The sequence below is a fragment of the Vulpes vulpes genome, chromosome 1 (genome assembly GCF_048418805.1).
Source record: "Vulpes vulpes isolate BD-2025 chromosome 1, VulVul3, whole genome shotgun sequence".
Lineage (NCBI taxonomy): Eukaryota > Metazoa > Chordata > Mammalia > Carnivora > Canidae > Vulpes > Vulpes vulpes.
This window is the reverse complement of record NC_132780.1, coordinates 169,616,667-169,641,438: the sequence shown is the minus strand read 5'-3', so window position 1 is coordinate 169,641,438 and position 24,772 is coordinate 169,616,667. Positions and strand designations below refer to the sequence as shown.

Here is a 24,772-nt window from a genome sequence, read left to right as displayed (position 1 = left end):
GGAACACTTCTGTCAGATTGTCTAACGTCAATTTTTCTGGCACTGCTTCTTCTATGTCTTCTTCTTCATCTGGCACTGGTTCAAAGGCACTCATCTCCATTAAGTCGTCTTCTGTTAACTCCTGTTGTGTGATGTCTATTAGCTCTTGAATTACCCTAAAATACATATTTTGAAACACTTCACCCCTCCACTTCTTGTTTTGCCATACTCGCAATCTCACTCATGATTTCCTTGATCATCTGTCATAAATCCTATGAAGTCATGCACAAAATCTGGACATCATTTTCTCCAGTAGGAACTCACTGTGTTGGGCTTGATGTATTTCACAGCTTTTTCTATAACAGTGATAGCATCTTCAGTGGTGTAATCCTTTCTTACTTTCATGGTATTCTCCCTATCAGGGTTCTCTTCCATAGCACTAACAATCCTTTCCATAGAGTACCATGTGTGATGAGCATTAAAGATCCTTGTGACACCCCGATCTAGAGGTTGAATTAGAGATACACTATTTGGGGGCAAGCAGACCACTTCAACAACTTTGGTGTTGAACTCATGGGATTCTGGGTGGCCAGGGACATTGTCCAATATCAAAAGAATGTTGAAAGGCAATCCCTGGGGTGCCTGGGTGGCTCAGTTGGTTAAGAGGCTGGCTCAGGTCATGATCTCAGGGTCCTGGGTCAGGCTCTGAGCTCAGTGGGGAGTCTGCTTCAGGATTCTCTATCTCCCTCTGTCCCTGCCCCCACTTGCTCACTCTCTCTAAAATAAAGAAGTAAATCTTAAAAAATAAAAATAAAAAGGGCAATCCTCTATGTACAAGGTTCTTTCTGACTTTAGGGACAAGCCATTAATGGGATAAATCCAGAAAAAGGGTTCGTGTGGTCCAGGCCTTCTTATTGTACAACCAAAAGGCTGGCAGCTGTTTATCTTTTCCCTTCAAGGCTCAGGGGTTAGCAGCTTTGTAGATAAAAGCAGTCCTGATCATGACATAAACCTGATTGTATTTGCACAAAACAGCACAGTTAGCCTATCCCTTCTTACCTTAAATTCTGGTACTGACTTATCTTTCTTATTAATAAATGTATTTTGTGACATTTTATTACAGAATAGGGCACTTCTGTCGACATTAAAAATTTAAGGAGATACCCTTTCTCCTTAATTACTTCTTTTTCCTTTTTTTCTCCTCAATGATTTCTTAATGTTGTCTGGGAACTCATCTGCTGCTTCTTGCTTGGCAGAAGCTGCTTCTCCTGTTATCTTAACATTTTTAAAGCCAAAATTCTTTAAAATTATCAAACCATCCTTTGCTGGCATTAAATTCTCCAACATCAGAGCAGTCCAGGTGGCTCAGAGGTTTAGCGCTGCCTTCAGCCCGGGGCCTGATCCTGGAGACCTGGGATCAAGTTCCACATCAGGCTTCCTGCATGGAGCCTGCTTCACCCTCTGCCTGTGTCTCTGCCTCTCTCTTTCTCTCTCTCTGTGTCTCCCATGAATAAATAAATAAAATCTTAAAAAAAAAAAAATAAGTTCTCCAACATCATACACTTCAGCTTCCTTTTAAGTTGTCATATAATAACGGCTTTTTTTCCCCAAATCATATTAGAGTCTATAGCTATGCCCTTCTTATAGCAATCCTGAGCCCACATAAAAGCTGCATTTTCAGTACGAGATAAAAGGGATTTTGCAAAAAGTGTAAGGTTTCTGCACCTGCTGGCAGAGCGTAGTAACAGCTTCATGACTTTTCTTTTTTATAAAACAATTGTCCTTAACTGGATTCATTCATCTTGAAATGGCAGGCAATTATAGCTACATACCTCAATCTATGATACATATCAAGCAATTCAACTTTTTTCCTAAAGTCATGACTTTTCTCCGCTTCTTGGGAGCACTTCCAGCATCACTTTTCTAAAAAAGTGACACATTTTTATAGGTCCCACAGTGTTATTCAAGGTTTACAGTATTGCATTAACCATGATAAAAGGGAAGTGAGAACCACCAGAGATCACTTTTAACTGTCATTTGCTATTTGCTGGAGAGGCAAACTCTTCACACAGAGATGATTAGTATCACACAGTATTTTAAGTGGTTACTGGCAACACCTGAGCTCACCACAGTAGCAACAGGAAGGAGCTATGAAATTATTCCAGTAGTACAGTATGTACTAGTTAATTTCATGCAATTATGACTTAATATTATATCTTTACATTTGTTTACAACTGTGAATAGTGCCATGTATGGTCTATAAATGTGTGGGTGAGTTTTGATAAGTTTTAACTTTTTATAATAGATTTGTATATATTTTATGATAAAATAGATTATATAGAATATATTTTATGCATTCATGACATATCTTTTATTCTTTTAGATATTTCTAGACTATGTGGTTCATCTGAGAATTTTTTGAAATTGTTGCAAATCTCCAAAACAATTTTCAATATATTTATGGGAAAAAATCCATGTGTAAGTTGGACCCATATAGTTCAAACTTACGGAAGTTTTAACCCACATAAAAGCTGCATTTTCAGTACGAATTTCAGTACTTATGGAAGTTTGAACTGTAAGTGTTGTTCAAGGTCAACTGTTTTACTAATGATTTTCTCCATTTTCTATATTACCTAAAATTTACTTCTGTAAGATATAAGGTCTTTCTACAATTCATCAAACTATTTGCTCTCACTTATGATTCAACAGATTCTCAGGTTCACTTTTTTTTGAAAGCATAGGTTTCTGACACTATTGACAATATGGAAAGGCAGAAACACAAGGGAAAAAAATGGATAGCTTGATTTACATTGTTAACTCTGTATGAACTGAGAAATGTTAAAATATTCTGCTATTTTATATAAAATCAATTTTTGTTACAATCATATCCTCTCTCAGTTTGTATAGATAACTATATCTTAGTTGTATTTAATCCACAACAAAAAACTCTAATCCTCAAAATTTTGCAGATACTATAGATATTTATATATATTTTTTTAAAGATTTATTTATTTATTCATGAGAGACACAGACTGAGAGAGAGAGAGGCAGAGACACAGGCAGAGGGAGAAGCAGGCTCCCAATGTGGGACTCGATCCTGCATCCCAGGATCATGACCTGAGCTGAAGGCAGGCACCCAACTGCTGAGCCACCCAGGCGTCCTGGATGTTTATATTTGATTTTGTTTTGTCATGATGCCACCAATATCTTGGTTAGATGGCTGCCACTCAAGGTGAGTAAATATGCACATCTCCTTCCCTTTGTACAGATTAGGTAGGCTTTGGTTTGGTCAGCCATTAGTATTTGTAAACCACCTGTGAATTGATTTTGTACTAGACTGTTAGACTCTATGCTGAGTAATAGAGCTCCTGGGTGGATAAGTTCTAGGGTTCTTCTTGGTATATATTTAGACAGCTCAAAAATGCAAATAAACATGCTACTCTTCCAGGTAGTGTGGACAAAAGGTTCAGTGCCATCCCTGACTTAGATTTGTCATTACTTGACTAGGATTTTCTTATATGTGACAGGCGCCCCCTAGTGAATAAAGGGACTTAAGTTGGCCTCTATTACAAAAGGCTAGAAAAATATCTGAAGCTAGTTTAACAAGTTCACACTGCATTATACAAGTAAAAGAGAGAGGAAAACAAACCATAATAGACTCTTAACTATAGAGAATAAACCGAGGGGAGGTGGGTGGAGGATGGGCTAAATGAGTAATGGGTATTAAGGAGCACACTTGTGATGAGCAGTGAGTGTTATACATAAGTGATGAACCACTAAATTCTACACCTGAAACCAATTTTACCATATATGTTAACTAACTAGAATTTAAATAAAAACTTGGGGAAAAGATGCCAATTTTTGTGCATGTGAATACAGATGAGAGCGGGGATGTGTTCTCCATAAAAAGCATCCAGGATTTCATAACATAAAAGTAGTAATCAGTTTTCTAGATGAAGATCAAGCTAATCTGAACTTTGCTAGGTCATCAAGGTACAGGAGTAGATCACTGATATTTACTCTCCAGGTATTACAACTTGACTGGGTTTTTATAAAATGTATTTTAAATATAGATATCTATATATCTATACCTATATATGTCTTCTGAAATAAGTATGATACACATAACTTGGGGTTGAGATTTGAGAAACCATAATTTCAATCCAAAAACTTTAATCTGGTAAATATATTTGATAAATTACATTTTTAAGGTTAATTTCAGGAATAGACCATTAAAGAAGACGGGTTGCTTGATAAAATCAGTTACATTTAATTACCTTTTCTCTTCCTAACGCTTCTGTCACTTACAATAGTTTTTAAGTTCTGAAATAAATATGCCATAATTTTGACATCGTCATACATATTAATTATTATAAGTAAAATAATATATAATAAAATAAATAGCATTGGGTTAGGTCCTCAACAAAGAACCAAAAATAATTCTTACTCTCTAGATGTTTCCAACATAAAATAAAATTAGAGTATATAACCAAGTCAACTGGAAAACAAATAAATAAATATGATAAAAAAACAGTCTTCACATTTTAACGGTGTCAAAGGGAAGAAGCAATCACACACCTACTTGATTCAGTGGCCTTCAAATGGAGCATCCTAAACCAACAATCAGAGGAAAGGTTAAACAAAAAGTAGGTGATGTGTTTAAATAACAAGTAGGTAGGAAGTTTATTGGATCACTCTCAAAGGTCCTGTTTGATGTCAGAAACTATCAAGAACAGTATGTAGTGTGTATTTGCAGCACTCCAGGGGTTCACTTTTCAGGGGGTAAATTAGCCAGCCTGTTGCCTCCCACCTTATCATCTAAACATTTTTTAAAATTTTTATTTTTAAAAAATATTTTATTTATTCATTCATTCATGAGAGGCACACACACACAGGGAGAGAGAGAGAGAGATTGAGAGAGAGAGAGAGAGAGAGAGGCAGAGAACAGGCAGAGGGAGAAGCAGGCTCCATGCAGGGAGCCCGACGTGGGACTCGATCCCAGGTTCCCAGGATCACACCCAGGGCCGAAGGCGGCGCTAAACCTCTGAGCCACCAGGGCTGCTCCTAAACATTTTTTTTTTAAATTAAAAAAAATATGTTTTCTTTCGTATTTCACCTAGAAATTTGCCTCCTTTGCCTGCTGGGCAATTATCCTTTTACATTCACCTGAACTCCTCCAGGTCCAAGAGGACTTCTCCAACTGCAAGTCCCCTCTTCATCCTCCCTCTTCTCTGAAACTGTAAGGACCTTAATTTAATACAATTCTATTGCTTTGATGGTTCCACGTATATTCAAAGAGCTTACAAAGCACATGCAAGCATTCATTCGAATTATTTGCAACCTGGTTAACGAGTAGACCCCAAAGTCCATTCTCCACCACTGCAGCTTGGAAGACAGTATCACTTGACTAACTTAGAGGGAAAACTTGAGCATTGCTCTTGTCAGGACAGGCATGTGCTGGTGGAGGTGAAAAAAAAAAAAAAAAAAAAAACCAGAACCCCAAGGAAATAGAAGGGAATGACAGGTAGGGACCAAAGCGCCTCGCCTACCTCCTCCTTGCCCACAAAACGCCCATTCTTCCCCGTCCTGTTTTCCTAAGATGTAAGAGGGCGGATGCCAGGTCACCCGTGGGCAGGCGGCAAACTCCTCCGCAGCGCCGTCGTACCCTCCCGCGGAGGATCGAGACCGAGAAGGAGACCTGCGGAGACCTGCGGGGGCGGGGCGGTTAGAGACCCGAGAGGGGCCAGGCGCCTCGCTCCCGCGCGACCCGAGGGAAGGGTGGGAGACGAGAGGCGCGGGACGGCGCGCGCCTGCGCGGACCCGGCTCTCGCGGTCCCACGGCAGCCGCATCCCTGCGCAAGAGTCCCAGCGCGCGGGCGGGGGGAGGGGCGCCGGCCCCGCCGCCTCGCGCGCGCCCACGTGACTCGGGCCGAGGAGATTGGAGCGGCGGCGGCGCGCGGCGGCAGACTGGTGCAGCGCTGGGCGCTCACGGCGACGTCTCCTCCTCCTCCTCGGTCTCGTAGGAGCCTGGACGGCACCTTGTCCTCCGCCCGGCTGGTCCACGCGGCCGCCGCATCCCTGTCGCCGCGGCGCCCGGAGGAGGAGGAGGAGGAGGAGGAGAAGACGCCAGCTGGGCCGCCGCCGTGAGAGGGGAGCCCGGCCGCCGCTCGCTCCGCCGGCCGTCGCCTCCGAGGTCCACCCTCCCGGGGTGTCTCCCTTTTCTCCTCCCCGCGCTCTGCCGCCGGCGCCCGCTTCCCGCCGAGATGGGGCTCCTGGACTCGGAGCCGGGCAGTGTCCTCAGCGTGGTGTCCACGGCGCTGAACGACACCGTGGAGTTCTACCGCTGGACCTGGTCCATCACAGGTAAAGCAGCTGGCGTCCCCGTCCCCGTCCCCGTCCCCGTCCCGGTCCCCGTCCCCGTCGCCGTCCCCGCCCCCGCCCGGCCGCGTAGTCCCGCGCTCCCTGCGGCTGTTGGGATGCTGCGGATCAGGGCAGGCGGCGCGGCGCGGGGACCGCGGTCGGGCACTGGTTAATCGGATCCGAACGTTAAGGCCTCCCCCTCCTCCTCCCCCCACCGACGCTCGCACGGTTTTCCTCTGAGCTTCCATCTCTCATCAGCTCCTCGGATGCTGGAGCTGACATATCAGATGGAGCCGGTGCTGCTAAGAGCTCGGCGCAAGAGCCACTCCGCCCTACCGTACGCCCACATCTCCCGGTTTCATCTGACAGTTTTAACTGATGCACAGGATTGATTTGAACATTAACTAATAGTCCATTTGGAGAGATGGTTGGGGGAAGGAGGAGGGCTCTAGTGGTAGCTGTTTTTTTTTTTTGCTTCTTGGGCCTCCTGGTTGCTTTGACATAACCTGCTAACCTGCTAGGATTTTTGTCTGGCTCATCCATCTATACTGTAATTTGGAATAAAAAGTAAAAAAGCCATTGTTTGGCTTCTTGAACCTTGAAGAATGTCAGTTTCTGAGGCTTTTTTCAACAGCAAATATGCTTGAGGTGATTGTCTGTAATGGCTATGCGCAGTGCAGTGCAGTCAGGGGGAGGGGGAGGCTAAAATACCCGGGAAAGAAATAAGTCTTTAGGAAGGGGGTCTCTACAGCAGCACCTAGAGGTTGTCCCAACAGCCTACACATACACAGTTTTCTTAAATTAGCAAACTTTTCCCTTGAGCCGTTGGGGTTTATTTGACAGGGATCATCAATTGGTTGATTTATGCAGCTCCTCTAGTGGAAATAGTTGTGCTATTTTGTTATTTTTCCATTTGCCCATTTATTTTCTTAATTCGCTTCAGTTGCTCTTGGTTTTTTAAAGGATTTAAAAGTGTTTTTTTTTTTGAAATAAAATATTAGCCTAAAACGATTTTAGAAATGATCTTATGATTTAAAATTATCTAGTCCTTTTGCAGTATTGCGCTGCATCCCAGTTAGTGGAAGAGATTAACGTTTCGTGTTGTGACTCTGCCTCCTTTCCCTAGAAATGAAGATATATTCATGTAGTTTTGTATTTGTTGTTAGTGTAAATGGGACAATGGTTACAACATGATTGCAATACGTGAGATACATTTTGTGGGGCAAAATGTGTGTTGGAGTTATTTCTGTGTGAGATAAAATGATTCTTTGATGTTGATGCGTCTTTAATAGGAATCTCAAGTTTGGCACTGAGAAATAAGCTATTTAATTGGCCATCGCAGTTGAAAATGGTTAAAAGACAGTTTTAAATGGAGTCTTTCCTCAAATCTTTCTTCTCTGCACACTGAAGTCATGCTATACCTACAAAAACTGGAAAGAATGTACCCTTCCCTTCATCTCTGCGATTTTGGTTATTTAGACATTGCATCAGGGTTTCCCATTACACAATTGTGCAGGGCTGAACATCAGCTTTGGCAGATAATTGCACTTTGCATACTTCAGAGTTCAGACATTGTCAAGGTCCTCCAATCTCCATAGAGCCAGAGCCACACCCAAAAGTTCTCATTCCTGTCTATCATTCCCTTCCTATCGCAAAGCTTTCCTACCTCTGAGTGTCAGAAAGAAACTGAGCACAAACGTAGAATACACCTTTTTGTGTTGGTTAATTCCTTCCTAATGATGCTGGTGTAAAAAATACCATGAATGAAATAGAAAATTTTGTGCAGTTGCTTCATGTGAAAGCTTGCTGCTACTCTGTGAAGGGCATAAAAAATAATATTTATTATAGGCTAAGCCTGAGAAAAGAGAGTAACCACTGGAGCACAGCTGACCTCTCACTAGCAAGTCAGAGGCAAGCTATTCACCCCTGCTGTGGCTATCCACTTACGAAACTTGAGACTGCTTCCTTGCTTTCTGTAATGAGCTACCTAGTGTAGGTAGATGGTATTTCTTAAACCAACTTAGAGGCTTAGTGGGATATAGTTTGTTCTGCCTTGCTGCTATGAAGAGGAGTATTTTAGGATTCAGCCAGAATAGACCTGAACCCTATGATGTCTCATTTCTTTTCATCTCTATCCCATGCTCTCTTTGTTCCCTTTCTTTGACTTACTCACACTGCTCTGATTCCTCCAAGGATCTCCTCTTGCTATAATTTCACAAAAATCTGAGTGAATGAGTTTCTAAGTAGGAGAGTAGCTTATTAGATGAGGCTGAGTAAAAAGTTGATGAGTCAGATGTTTGGAAAGAGGGGGAAATAAGACTGGGTGGAGAGAAAGATGGTCTTGAGAAATCCTGGTGAGTATGGCGAAAGGATACAAATTATTCAGAGAGAGCAAGATATGAACTAGGCTCCGTGCCCTCCCTTGACTGGCTCATCCCCAGGTTGTAGTTCCATGCTTCTGCCTTTGTTTTACTGGTTCATTAACTATTTCTCCCTACTGAAGTTTCTACCTAAGTGTAAATGAGTATATCTACTTTGGACTGTCATAATAAGAATAGTTACAGAATTCTAGAGTATATTTGATGATTCAAGAGGTTTTTGCCCTCAGGTAGACAGTTTCTAGAAAAATACCATTTTGTGCTATTATATCAAATGGTGCTATCTAATAAAACATAAAGCAATATTCAAGGTAGTGTATAAAAAGCGGGCTTTTCAAAGGCACATCTCTAGCAAATATAGAATATAGCCCATAGAGTATTAACACAGAAAACGTTACTTTTACTGTAATTATTAGTACTTTATACATTGGTACTGAAACTTTGAAAAAGTTGTTCTTTTAGGAAAACAACAAAAATAGTTTTCTACTTCCCTATATTATATTTTTAGATATTTTGAACAAGTAAGTTAGTCTCGATTTATATTATAGGAAAGTTTAGACTGATGTAGAACTTTATACTAGTTGGGAGCACGGGAATAAGAACTCTGATGTCAATGTGTTTTTTTTCCTATTCTTTTACTTTATGAGTACATTAAAATTATTAGGACTGGGATCAGGCTCAAAGTATATATGTAATCAAAGTTTCATGTAGATTTTTAAAACATGAATCTTAATATTCTCCAATTTATAAATGCTCAAATTATCTATACTATCTGTTGTATTTCTTTATTTTAATAAATGCTTTTAAGTAGCCTTTTGTGTAAATGAATTTAGCATAGAAGCATCCTACAAAGCTAATAGCCAGGATGCCTATAGGAAAGCCAGATGGCTCCTGAGCCACTTATTTCTTTTTGACCACGTTTTTGTTTTTTAAAGATTTTATTTATTTATTTGACAGAGAGAGAGAAGGAGAGTGAGAGCACAGGCAGGGGGAGCAGCAGGAAGAAGGAGAAGCAGGTTCCCCATTAAACAGGGAGCCCAATGTGGGGCTCGATCCCAGGACCCTGAGATCATAACCTCAGCTGAAGGCAGACACTTAACCGACTGAGGCACCCAGGCTTCCCTTAACCACATGTTTTTAAACAGCCCATTGTTCATGAAGTATATACACACACATGCTCGGGGGGAGTTCGCATTGCTCTCTGTTTACAGATATAGTAGCCCATATTTTGATGCAAAATTTGTGTCTACTTGGGAATTGAACTTAGAGCATGGAAGGCCATCCTAGCTAGCCTTCTTAATTCAGTTTGGAGAGGCAGAAGAGAGAAGGGAAGAGTAGTACAGGAGGAAGGAAGACTGCTGTAGGATGATGATGAAATTTGGAAGCAAGACTTATATAATCATATATTCTTTCCTCATCACTTACCATGTGTGGGAATAGTTCTGGGCTCTGGAGAGAGAATGAGGATATTTGGTCACTGCTCCCATGCAGCTTATGGAGTTATGGCTCTTCCACCTTGCTTTGTATCATGGTCTAAAGGCATGATCTGTGATCTGTCAGAATCAGGCCTAGCTGGCGCATAGGGAAGTCAGAAAAGTCCTTCTTTACTATTCCTATCTTAACTTTTACCTGCACCATAGTCTTGAGTTAGAAGAATCTAACAAGCTTTATTTTTAGAATATTTTAGCTATCACCATGTGGAGTTGATGTTTATTTTGTCAGAGAGTGTTTGGATAGGTAGACTAAGGAAAAGGGCATCAAAGACTAAAAATTCATGGAAACTGGGAATGTTTTTAAGAATCAGTGAGTCATCCTGGCTTGCTGAAACTGGGGGCTTGTGGGAAGGGACATTAAACTCAGCTCAGATACTCTGGGGTAAAAGATCTGTCCCAGGGAGTGCTAGGTCCCAGAAGAGCATGTGTCTTACAATATATTTACATTAGTATTATTATTTGTTATAGTCAATGTATAGTCTTTAATCTTTGTTATTGTCTAAAATATGTTTTGTTTGTTTGTTTAGCCTCTCCTGGAAACCTGGTTACCAGTTTTAATGTATTTTCTCAAAAAGACATTCTAAAGTCTAGGCAGCTAATTAAAGACAAATAAGTGGAACATCACCAGCTCCTAACATGGCATCTTCCTTAGCTAATGTTTTCAGTGAAATCCTAGAGTTATCCTTCTCTCTCATAACCTCCCTCAAGCCTCTATGAGATCCATACCATTTTAGGGTTTTTTTGTTGTTGTTGGGTCAGTTCTTTTTTCTGATGGCTGACTCTTAGACTTAAATGTCTCATGCTCTTGTCCATTCCCCAGCAGCCTCGTAGCAGAACATCCAATCACAGATGAAATTACAGGAGGGTAAAACCATGCAAATTCTAAAACTGGTGCTGGGACAGTTTTATGTAGTTAGATATTTTGGCTCAGGGAGACCATGTTTTAGGAATTAACATAGGTAATCAGACAGTGCCTATGTGAGCCACAAAAAAAGTTGGTCATCCTTTTAAAACTGAAGTTGTTAGATTTTTTTTTCCTCAAGTCATATGCTAATGTCATTAGTGAGTAATTTAGTAACCTAAGTATTATTTTTGGATTTTTTTAGTCATTATTTCGAATTAGATGTAGAAGAACACAGAGAAGTGTTGTGTAACAGAATCTGTCTTTTCTCGCTATAGATGGCTTTTTTTTTTTTTTCCTTTTCATGATTGAGACATTTCTCCTTTTAAAAATCAAGGTGCTATAGTTGTATTTTCCCTCGGAATGAGAATGAATTGAAAACATTTTTAAGGCTCATCAGGGTTTTGATTTTTAGAAAAGGGAGGGAACATGGCCTTTCAAAACCAAATTTCCTAATTTCCTTTTTAACCTGGTCAGCCATTGTATACCTGCCCGTGGACCTGCAGCTCTAACCAACTTGGGTAACTCCCCCTTGAGTAAAACCTGCACATGTCTATCTTTGTGTTTCTTATCACACTGTTCCCTTTGCCTTCATTGCCCTTTCTCCTCCAAATGTCTCCAGAAGCCCTCCTTCACAAAGCCTTTCTTGGCCAGGGTGCCCTGGAGCAGTTCATTCCTTCATTTGATTCCATCAGTTTAGCAGTTGCTTGTGCACTTTCTTGTGCGATTCCTTCTGTAACTCTATCATATTGGGCTGTTTTAACTTTTATTATTATTTACTCTTTCGCACTTTGTATTTTTCTACGAAACACTAGGAAGTGCCCTTGTTTTTGTTGATTTGGTAGGTATCAAGAGATAACCCCCTTAATCTAGCATGATTTACAAATAGTGAGATATTTTGGATGCTAAGCACTAGTAGGGTTTGGTTCCATATTAAATTCTGGGAAGTTTTCTTTTTTTTAATGATCTTTATCATGAGTTAGTGGTAAATTCAATTGATGTTGACTATATCTAATGAAGGAATCAACCATTAAATCATTTATTAGCATAAAACAGTTACTTTCAAAAGATGTAAAATCAGATATAATTCTGTCTTCCAAGTATTGTGATGAGTGTGGAAGTGAGGAGGGCAGCATGGTGTAAAGAATGGGAAAGAACACTGGACTGGGAGTCATATGACCTAGGCTAGAGTCCTAGACTTTAGTCTCAGTGATTAGCAGTGAGAGTTTGGGCAGGTCCCTTTGTTTTTCCAATCCTGACTTTTTCATCTGTAAATTGAAAGAGTTGAATTAGGTAATATCTAAGGTTTCACTTGGCTGTTACATTCTGGATATATATGAAATTTTAAAAAATTCTTTAAATAGGTCATGCAACCTCAAATAAACATACAGTGGTCGGTAATTTAAAAACCTCACTGTGCAATAATTCCAACCTTTTCCAACAAACCTAATATTAGTGTTGCTAAGATAGTATATATAACAGATTCATATTTAATTCTTTTTACTCTCTTATCTGCCCCATAAGAAATAGGTACAGGAATAGAATAACAGAGGGATGCAGTTATTTAAGTACCTGCTTTGGCGTAGCACTGTGTTTGTTGCTATAACACTGTTACCTATTCAATTATCTAGGTATTTTTTGAATAACCAAGAGTTATCTATTTTGTCAAAAATAATAGCATTAACATTAAGAAAATTAGTCTATATATATATATATTAGTCTGTTAAATTTATACTATATATTACATTTATTATGTAACATACAGCTTCTGAGGATGGCTTATTATGTAGTTTGGGGCAAGTGGTTTATGATTTTTTGGGTTTCATATTTCTACCTGTACCATGAGATAGTTGAAACTAGGTCATCTCTTATGGCCACTTTATTGAATCCTCATAATGTCTTCTAAAGTGGTAGCTTAAATAGTCTAAACTTAACCTTACTTTATATTTTTTTCTACAGAAAATGCAAAATTTTATCATATGTCATTGTAAAAGATTTTCAGTTTATAAGCATTTCTAAAATTTAGAAGTATGGCTTAAAATTCTTATAAAATTTCTACAAATAAATATGTCTTAGTGTAGGGGGAAAACTAAAGAAATTAAATAATTTTGGTGTAAGTATGTTCTTTAATCAAATGTTAATTTAAAAGATCTTGGTTTTGTCATATATTTTTATTCATGAAATATTGTAATTCTTAAATACTTCTCAATATATTTTATGATTACATTTTATTTAGAATATAAGTCTTGAAATTGGAAAGGGAAATACATTAATCTATTGAAGGAATCAGTTATTCCCTGTTAGGTGTAATCACAGAAAGGCATTTGTGATTTTGAGCTGGAGTAGTCAAAGGAGTAAGCTTTGTTTTCATTTTTATTTATCAATTGAAAACTTAGGCACAGATATATATTGTTAAAGAGTTTCATACAGCTTTGTACACCCATGTCCATAAAGTATTATTCACAATAGCCAAGAGATGGAAAATGTCCGTTTGTGAATGAGTAGATAAAATGTAGTATATACATACAAAAGAATGTTAGTTAGCCTTAAAAAGGAAGGAAATTCTGACACATGCCACAACATGGATGAGCCTTCAAGACATTATACTAAGTGAAATAAGCTGGTCACAAAAAGCAGATATTGATGAATCCATTTATATAAGGTCTCTAAAGTAGTGTAATTCATAGAAACAGTAAGTAGACTGTTGGTTACCAGGACCTGTGGGAAGGGGGAGATGGGGAGTTGTCCAATGGGTGTAGAGTTTCAGTTTTGCAAGATGAGAAAGTTCTGGAGATTGGTTGTACAACAGTGTGAACATACTTAATATCATTGAACTATACACTTAAAATGGTTAAAAGTATGTTTTGTGTTATGTCTTTTTTACGATAATTTTTAAAACATTTCATAGGACATTAATATAGTACCTCTAGACATGATGTTTCTTCAGTGTTCAGTGGTAAAACAATTGATTATGTGAGTAAAGGAAAAACTCATTCAAAATGGAGTTGGGGAGGCATCTGGCTAGCTCAGTCAGAAGAGCATCCAACTCTTGATCTTGGGATATGAGTTTGAGTCCCATGATGGGAATAGAGATTACTTAAACATAAATAAATAAATATTTTAAAAATGGGGTTGAGAACTTCTGAAGGAGGACCTCTCAGGCATGTACCACTTGTCACAGCCTACTTTATACACTCTAACCTACAGGAAAAGGCTTACTTTAACACCCCAGCAGAAGGAAGATTTTTTCTTTGCCCAGCAGCAACCCAGCCAGTGAGAAGTTGCCACAAACCTGAACTCTCACCCTTTTCCAATGGATCATCCTAAACAACCCCGCCCAACTTATTATTTTTTTTCTCTGTTAAAAGGATGCCCTCCTCCTTTGTTCTCAGGGCTTGTCTATGGTTGACTGTGGTTTACGTGTCCAAAATTGTAATTCCTCTGCTGTCCTCACATAAACTCATTTTACTGGTAAACTAATGGCTATTTTATTTTTCTAGACAATTTTTAAATTATTATTATTTTTTTTAGCTTACAGTAGAATAACTTTATAAAGACAATGAATAGCTGTTACCTAGAAAAGTGCCCAGTGCTAGAAAGTAGCAAATAGCAAGGAAGACAAACTTACCTTTATTTTTTGTATTTTGGGTTTTTTTTTTTCTTTACAATTTTATGAAGAATTTCCCAACCCTCGAAGATAGGCCTGGCAGGCATTGTTATTTTCATATCTTTAGAAGTCTCTGAGAGTCATAGAAGTTAAGTTATTTGTGGATGAACACTGTAGTGGGACTGGGCTTAACAGGTTGTTTTGTCTCTTAGTCCAGTGCTCTTGTCTCATCACACTAGCCAAGCAGGAAAGCAATAATCAATCCTCTGACCTATATATTTTTCTTTACTGCTATCTTATCTATATAGTATCACTGCTTAGAATATTAAAAATCTGAACAAAGCTGTAATACCACCAAAGGTAATCTGAAATGCTCAAAGGTACTATAAGTGCTGTTGTATGAGATGAAACTAAAAAGTGACATTTATTTTCATAAATTTATATATTTAAATTATATATATATGAATATACATATTTAAAAAATGGTAGCCTGAGAAGATGAAGTTGACTTCTATATGGTGGAGTGGCTAGGACAAATAAATTATGTTCAAAGAGAATTACGGAAATATTTGCCAAATTTCACAGTTTAAGAAAACTGAAACAACTGGTAATTAGTGAAATGGAATAAATTCAGGACCAATAGTATTTTACTCATTGGATACTCAGCTTGTAGAATGTTAGCAAGAGAATATTAGGCCACAGTTCCCATTAAAACACATATACATGCCCCAATGGTATCTTGTCTTTTTTTTTTTTTTTTTTTTTGCTGAAAGTAAACATAATTTCAGTTTTCTTAAATCTGTAAGATCATTAGTGGCACTAAGGGGAGGATATTTGGGCTTTGAACTAACTCCCAGGTTAGCACAGGGAGGAAGTTTTATGACTGCATTTTCTGAGAAGTCAAAATGTGAAAATGAGGTAAGAAAGAAACTATTTATCTGCATTTTACCTTGCCTGCCAGGATGTGAGGTATCATTCTCTTATATCAAATACATATATATATGATGAAATATTCATAAAATTGTGTTCATAGGGAAAAGGAAGACAGTAGCAAAAAGTGGGGGGATTTGAGGCAATAAGTCTGGGGGGAAGATACACAAGTGACTCTTGAATAATGCAGGGGTTAAGGGATACCAATCCTCTGCACAGTCAAAAATCCACATATAGCCTTTGACTCCCCCCCAAATTTAACTGCTAATAGCCTACTCTTGACCAGAAACCTTACCATAATATAAAGTCAATTAACGTACTTTGCTATATGTATTATATACTGTGTTCTTACTGATAAAGCTCGAGAAAAATGTTATTAAGAAGATCATAAGGAAAATGCATTTACAGTATTGTATTCATTGAAAAAAAAAATCAAGAATTTAAGTTGCCCCATGTGGTTTAAACCCACATTGTTTAAGGGTCAAAAATATATATATATATATATATATCCTATTTTTTAACGATGGATTTGGATATCATCTGCACATAGTAAAACTCACTTCTGTTTATTGAGCTTCTAGTACAGGACTCTTTTGGACTATGAAATGCTGTAGTGTGCATTTTGTACACCGTATTTAATGTTCATAGTATCCCCATAAGGTAAGTATTATTTAATCATTCCGTGCTGCAGAAATAGGCTTTAAACTATACAGCTAGAAAGTAACGGAGCTGGGACCTAATCAAGATCTTTCACCTTCCCACATCAATGACCTTTTCCTAAGGCAGGCTTCCTGTTCATCAACAAATACTGTTTTACTGTCCAGTAATAATAGCAAACATTTATTGGATGTTTACTAAGTGCCAGGTACTATGTCTAATTCTTCACATGTATTATCACATTTAATCCTCATACTCCTTTGGGCTGCATACTATTATTTCCTTTTTCCAAGCAAGTGAACTGACTTTTCTTGGATCTTTTCCATCTACTACTTGCCCTCCCAAATTAAACCTCAGAGTAATCAGTCTCCAGCTTGTAAGGCACACTGATTCACTCAGCTCATCTGTGTCATAGACAGTCCTTTCTCCTTTTCAGCTTCCGAGTCATCCCTATTTATGTATTCTCTGTGGGAAATTTTATTATTTCTCTCACTTTCTACCTTTATCATGATCTCTGTTCAGGCAGACTTGGAACTTAAATTCTTCTTTCCTTTTTTCTGTTTTTGAACTCCTCCATCCATTCTTTCAGGCACTTAGGTGACTGTGTAATCCCACTGAGTTACATAAAACATCTTTGCCCTCTTGTTCCAAATGCTTTCAGGCCATTTGCCCCCCTCACCCTCTCAGACACTGCAATATATCTTGCCTTGCTGGTGAAGACCTCATTCCCTCCTGTCTGCCCATCGTATACTGACCTCTTGGTCATTTTTTAGCCCAGCCTCTGCCTGGTCCACCTCCTCAAGGGCTGTCCTGTCCTTACATTCATCCAGGCACTCTTTCCAGCTAAAACTGTCATCCTCTTTCCTGAGGACATAGAGCAGGTTAAAGCAGAAATTTTCCGATCATCACCCTGACTCAGTAGGAACTGATTGGAGTCTCATTCATCCACCATCCTCAGAATCTGTGCTTTAGTCCTAGAGTATATCTCAGATCATTACCTGTCCATTGTATCCAGTTGTGTGATAACCCTTTCTCCTTTACTTCTACCTTTTTCACCTCACTGATACCCAAGATCTTACGTGGGGTGGAGCATATATCATGCATCACATTTTAAACTAGAACCTAGAAGAGGCGTTATGGTGGTTATTTGGTTTATCCCTATCATAGAAAATTCTTCTCAAACTGCTTGACAACAGTTACCTACATTTTTCATTAAAAATTTAGCAACAAATGTCTGAAGGCCTTGTATACTAGACATTGTTTTAGAGATACATCAAGGAATAAGGACTGTGGCCCTCGCCCTCATGACCTTTATAATAAATGGAGGAAGACATTGACCACCTCCTTAAAAAAAACTTCAGCTTCCTTTTGGTGGGCCTCTAGTGTAAAATGTAACATTGTTTTTTTTTGTGTGTGTGTGTAGTCAATAAAGGGAAATGGATTTTTAACAATATCACTTGTATATTAGTGCTTAGTAGAGAGGTATAAAAACATGATGTTGGTTTGCAGCTGTTGGTTCTAAAAATAGTAAAGAAGGATGAATAGTTCTGGAGAATAGTATATAGTACATACATCTTGATGTCTTAAATATACTCTGGAAGCTACTCACTATTTCTAGTTGGTTGTTAGGCATGTGTTTTTCTTTTGTTTGTGGCAGGTTAAATACATGTAGATATTGTTAAAAGAAAAAAAGGTTATTCATTCAGGTAGACTCTAGGAACAAATAAATAAAACAAACTTTTATGACTGGATTATATATTATACAAAATAGGCTTACATTTATGAGTAGACTAGAGCAGTTCTTAGATTTTAATGTGTAAATCACAGGGAATATTACTAAAACACAGATTCTGGCTTTGTAGGTCTGGAGTAAGGCCTGAGGTTCTGCATTTCTAGTAAGCTTCCAAGAGATACTTTTCTGCTGTTGTACCACACTTTGAATAGTGAGGGAATTGAGGATTCCTAATTTCTTTGATAATCTGCTGCTATATACTAATATGGAAAAAGAACTAAAAATGTTCTTTTTAAAATTTATTTATGAGAGACACACAGAGAGAGAGGCAGAGACATAGGCAGAGGGAGAAGCAGGCTCCATACAGGGAGCCTGATGTGGGACTCGATCCCAGATCCGGGGATCACGCCCTGAGCCAAAGGCAGACATTCAGTGCTGAGCCACCCAGGTATCCTGAATTAAAAATGTTCTTAAGCTATTGATTTAAAAATATATTTAAGAAAGCCATACAACGGCATGTATTTCTATAGAACATTTAGTTGTTTTCTACCCCAACAGGGATTTTGTATATCTTTTAGAACTATTAGCTCTTGCTCACTCTACCTTGAATCAAAAGGGCAGTTGAGAAATGTCTCCAATGTCTGTTCTCACAATAGCAGTAGCCTTAATAACATTTATTTTTCTAGAAACTTTGTGGCCTTTATTTGGTGGTCTGCTAGTCCTTAGCCATTAGCTGGGATATCTACTCTTGTAAGCCTCTGTGGCGATAGAAATAGCAGTACTGTCTCTGCCTAGTCTGTGTGGAACACACTTAAGCAGACTAAAAGGACAGTGGAATGGTATGATAGAGGCAATCAAAGTGTGCTTTAAAGGTTTCAAGAGAGATACATATTTAATATTTGTAAGTACAAAGAAAGAGTTAATGTTGGAGGGGCTTCTTACAGAGGGCTGTCAGTTTGAACCTCAAAGTAACTCTGTGGTTTGGATAATCTTATTATTACCCCCATTGCATAGGAGGAATTGTGCTTCAAGAATTTCAGGTCCAAGTCATGGGGCTAGCATATGATGGATAGATCTGGAATCTGGTTATTCTTAATTCAAGCACTGTTCCTTGCCCCTATAGCACATTCCCTCTGTTCCATGTATCTTTTTTTTTTTTAAGATTATTTATTTATTTATTTATTTATTTATTTATTTATTTATGAGAGACACACAGAGAGAGGCAGAGGCATAGACAGAGGAAGAAGCAGTCTCCATGGGATGCCTGGGTGGCTCAGTGGTTGAGCATCTGCCTTTGGCTCAGGGTGTGATCCCCAGATCTGGGATCAAGTCCCACATCAGGCTCCCTGCATGGAGCCTGCTTCTCCTCTGCCTGTATCTCTTCTTCTCTCTCTGTGACTCTCATGAATAAATAAAATCTTAAAAAAAAAAAAAAAAAAAAAAAACAAATAAAGAAACAGGCTCCATGCAAGAAGCCCGATGTGGGACTCAATCCTGGGACTCCAGGATCGCACCCTGACCAAAGGCAGATGCTCAACTACTAAGCCACCCAAGTGTCCCTGTATCTTCTAAAGTCATCACCCACCTAGGATTATTTACTGGTTTTGTGCTCACTCTCGTTAATTCTAGGAATTTGGATGTCTTAGAAATTCAAATTTTTACTAATTTTTCTTTTGGGAGATGATAGCTAGCTTAGACTATTTGGGGAATAAAGCACATTCTAACTAGTAGACAACCTGAATTCTGAAAGTCTTTAAGAAAAGTCAGCCTTTCCCAAAAAAAAAAAAAAAAAAAAAAAAAAAAAAAAGAGGCCTACTGGAGATTTTTTTTTTATTTTTTTATTTTTATTTTATTATTTTTTTTTATTTTTTGAGATTTTTTTTTAAAGATATTTATTTTTTTTGAGGCAGAGAGAGGAGAGCATAAGTGGGGGGGAGGGGCAGAGGAAGAGGGAAACCTTAAGCAATCTCCTTGCTGAACATGGAACCTGACACAGGGCCCAGTCTTAGAACCCCAGGATCATGACCTGAGCTGAAACTAAGCCAGCCTGGTGCTCCAACATATTAGAGATTTTTTTTTTTTTAATTTTTTTTTTTTTATTTTTATTTATTTATGATAGTCACAGAGAGAGAGAGAGAGAGAGGCAGAGGGAGAAACAGGCTCCATGCACCGGGAGCCTGACGTGGGATTCGATCCCGGGTCTCCAGGATCGCGCCCTGGGTCAAAGGCAGGCGCCAAACCGCTGCGCCACCCAGGGATCCCCATATTAGAGATTTTTAAGGAAGTTCCTTTAATATACACAGTGATATTTCCTATAAGAATTAATTACAATTGTTTGTATATAAGTAGAGTTTTCTTTCTTTTTTTTTTTTTTTTAAGATTTTGTTTACTCATGAGAGAGACACAGAGAGGCAGAGACATAGGCAGAAGGAGAAGCAGGCTCCCTGAGGGGAACCTGATATGGGACTTGATCTCAGGACACTGGGATCACAATCTGAGCCAAAGGCAGATACTCAACCAATTGAGCCACCCAGGTGCCCCTAAGTAGAGGTTTCTAAAGGATTTGGATTATTTCAAAACTATTGGATTATAAATATTTTATTATTATTAAAATCTGTTTTACATGTTTTTGAAAAAAGAGGATTTAAAAAAATAGCCAAAGTAATTCAAAATTCAGATACAGATTTGTTATGTATTGTTCTCCTGAATACATTATAGAATGTGTTGTTTTCTCTGTATACAAAGTTTTTAAAAAAATGTATTTATTTAAGAGAGATATATATATAATATAAGCAGAGGGAGAGGGAGACAGATTCCCCACTGAGCAGGAAGCCTGCCATAGGGCTCAGTCCCAGGATGACCTGAGCAAAAGGTAGATGCCTAACTGACTGAGCCATTCGGGTGCCCCCTCAGTATGTAAGTTATAAAATGTTCTGTTTTCTCAGTTTAAACTCTTACACAATTAATTATTGATGGTACTTTTTCTTTATTTTGGTTCAACTCTTTTCTTGGAAAAGAGGATTTAGTGGTTTGATTATTTTCAATAATAATGACAGTGTCAACATTTATTAAGCTCTTATTGTGTGTCAGGGACCATGTGTATAGCCATATCTTATTCCTCCCAGCAACCCTGTTATTATTCATAAAGCCAAAGAGACTTATGTAACTCACTCAGTGTATTTACCTAGTAAATGAGAGAGCTAGGATTCTAATGTTGGTAGACTGACTTGAGAGTCAATATTTGGAACCTAGATAACTTCTCCAGATCAGGAAGAAAAGACCTAGAAGACATCAAAGGTCTTGACTTTTAATGGGAGGGGTTCAGATTATTCTTGACGTAAGACACACCTGTGTGAAAATGTGGTGTGGATAGGGGATAGGGTACAGCAGAAGGAACAATTCTGTGGCATTTATGTGTGCTACAACTTTTACATTTAATTATCACACATCAAAACCCTGGGAAGTAGTTATTTCCTCATTGAAGAGAAAAGAACAGTTGATTCTCCATCTATAACTGTCAATTGCCTACCCCATCATTTTGAAAACATCATACTCTTGCTTTCCTCAACATTATTTTCTATTTTTCTTTGGTTGTTTCACTGCCAATTCTCCCACTCCTCCCTTAAGTGCTCTCCAGTATTTGATCCTTGTTCATTTTATTCTCTCATTCCACGTGCTCTTTGTGACTTCAAACTCTGATGTGCTTTTCATTGCCAATGACTCCTCCATGTGTCCACAATGCCAGTAGTTCTCTGCAGCTTCAGAGCCTACTGGATGCCTCCATCCAGGAATCCACAAGTACTTCAGACATAGGATGTTTAAAAATTCACCTGATCATCTCCTTCCAGATCTGTTCCTCTTCCTTTATGCTCTGTCCAGGATCATGACTTCACCATCTCTGCTGCCAGCCATGCCAGACATTTGGGAGTAATCCTGAACTTTTCTTTCACTCTTAACTCATATCCGTGTCAGTCACCAAATCTGTTGATTTTACTTTCATATCTCCCTGTCTTGGCCATCACCACTGCAGCCTTCTATATTCAGGTTTCCATAATTTCTGCATTAAAGTGGTGTCCAAGTCTGGCTGCCCACGAGAATCACCAGATGAATTTGAGATCACAGTCCTAGGCCCTATCCAGAGATTTTGATTCAGTAGATCTGGGGTGAAGCCTAAGAATCTACACTTTTAACAAGCAGATGGTCCTTTTGTGGGTGGCCCAGCAACATAGAGATGTTTGAGAACAGTGATCCAACTGGTTTCCCCACCTCTTGACATCTCCTCTTCCCCTTCAGTCCATCTCTCACTGCTTCTGCCATTATCTTTTATAAGCTAAATGTGATCCCCTATTTTTAACCAATTAAACATCTCCCCATTATCTACCAAACAGATTCTAACTTCTTCAGCATAGTTTGTAAGACTCTCCCAGTTTGCCGGGTCCAGTATGACCTGTAAGTCTCTAGTCATTTCCTGCCATCTTCCTTTATAAATATCCTCTACCTCAGGCCTGCTTAGTTTCCAGAATAAGTGTATTATTCCTGCTTTGGGGATATTTATACATAGGGTTCTTTCTGTAAGAAGGCCTTCCTCCTCTCTGTTTGGCAAATTCCTCTTCTTCAAGAAAAATCAAATGTCTGTTCTTGAAGTCCATCTTGTTCCATCTCACCTGCCGTATCACTGTTCTTAAGACTGGCCTCTTGTATTACACTCATGATCCTGAAAAGCAATAGATTTTTGTGTCTGTCTCCTTTTCTAGTAAATTAGTTTTCAGAGGTCAAGAACCAAATAACCTCCTCCAAATCACTTAGCTCAGAAGGGGTGGAGAGTCTGACCTGAAAGTCTGTTCTATCTATCCATCATGCTGTGTGATTTTAAGATAGAGATCAGGGTAAAAATAAAGACCTGTTGGTGGAGGGTATTTGCAGGAAGAAGGCCCACTTCAGATATACCATTTTGCCTCCCATTTGTATAAAGGTATAATTTACACATAATAAAATTAACTCCTTTTAGCTAACAGTTTGTGAGTTTTGACAAGCACATACAGTTGTATAACCATTACATGACCTTTTAATACAGATAAAATTGTATGATTAGTGACCTAATGATTGTAAATAAATCAGTCCTACTTGGCAAGAGTTTTATGAAACAATCAAAATGTTCTAAATAGAAACTATTTCCTGAGAAAAAGTTAACCCTTAAGGGTCCAGAAGGGTTAAGGTAATGTGTCTTAGTAATTCTTATTATTAAAATATAGTTTTTTGCTCCTGAACTTGCTTTTTATAATATTTATACATCTTTCTTAGAAGAAAGGCAACATAAAAATATGTTATTGGAACTTTTGAGTTAATGAAAGGCTGGATAATTCATTATTTTAAGGTTATATAAAATACATGAAGCTTCAGTACTCATGATTTTCCTTTGCTTTTCTAATTCCACATCTTTCTTCTTTTCTTTCTTTCTTTTTTTTTTTTTTTTTTGGTTCCAGACTTGCAAGGGGACCTGTTAGTAATACTAAATTTTTATATCATTGTATAACACTATTGTGAGTCACTCAGTCCTTTATAATGGAAAAGGGAACAAGTAAAAGAAGTATTAGATATTTGAATCTAATCAGAAGTACTAAGGGAAATATTTATGCAAATTTATAAAAACACAAATAACTGCAAAGGCATGGAGAAATATCACGCGAATATCATCATAGAATGGGATTGTAATGTTGTGGTTCAGGTTACTGACAGTTACTACAATTTCTATAATGGTCATTGGAGGTGGAATTTTTAAGAGTGTTCTGACCCTGGTGAACTAGAAGGGCTAATCTGAGAAGGATATGATGTGAACTGCGGCCGTTTATAGGCTGAAGACAGGATTTTGTTAAGTGATTGTTGATTGAACGCACAACTTGCACTGGTTGGATAAAGAAATGGGAGCATTACCTTTTTTCCCTGGAGAAAGCAATGAAGTAAAGATATGGAGCCTTATAGAGAGAGCACACATGCCCTCTAAATACTGAAGTGTTGTTGACATCAGGTTCAAGTTGTATGCCAGCATAAAGGAGGAACTGGGAAGAGCTATAGGAAAGGGTTGCTGGACACTGAAAAACTTGGAATATCAATAAATGCACTAGTAGATTTTATCTGAAGGGATAGAGAATAAAGGACTAATATGAAAAAAATTGCCCACTCATCATTTATTCATCAAATAAGTATTGTTTAGACAAGCTGATAAGCCTTACAGTACACGAATGAGAGACCCAGATCCTACCTTCAAGAGGGTTGCATTGTTTTTTTTTGTTTTTGTTTTTGTTTTTTTTATTAAGAGGGTTGCATTTTAGAGGAAGGTAACAGGACAGTGTGATGAGTGCCATTGTGGAATAGAAACGTGCAGGTACTTGTATGCAAAACAGGTCCCCTGACCAATGAAAATTGCCTATTTTTTAGGTCCAGTTTTCCTCACTTTCAATTCCATTCTTCTGCCTATTTATCATTTTTAAGAGTAATAATTTCAAAAGTTAAAAAAAAAAAACCTAAGGGATTATCTCATTTCTTGCTACTCAGAGGGTGATCCATGGAATAGTGACACAGAATCAGTTGCTTCCTAGAAAATGCAGAATCTTCCTAGAAATGGGCTGCACCCCAGACCTACTGAGTCAAAACCTGCATTTTTTTTTTAAAGATTTTATTTATTTATCATGAGAGACACAGAGAGAAGCAGAGACATAGGCAGAGAGAGAAGATGAC

The 24,772-nt window shown here is 38.4% G+C and overlaps 1 protein-coding gene across 1 annotated transcript in view; it reads left to right on the top strand.

Annotated features, from left to right (window-relative positions):
* The first annotated feature begins 5,872 nt into the window (after window positions 1–5,872).
* ELOVL4 (ELOVL fatty acid elongase 4) overlaps window positions 5,873–24,772 on the top strand; it is a 31,353-nt gene continuing 12,453 nt past the window's right edge. The window contains exon 1 of the mRNA XM_026007402.2: window positions 5,873–6,342. Within this exon, the coding sequence (XP_025863187.1) occupies window positions 6,243–6,342 (100 nt within the window). The 5' untranslated portion in view covers window positions 5,873–6,242. The remainder of the gene's footprint in view (window positions 6,343–24,772) is intronic.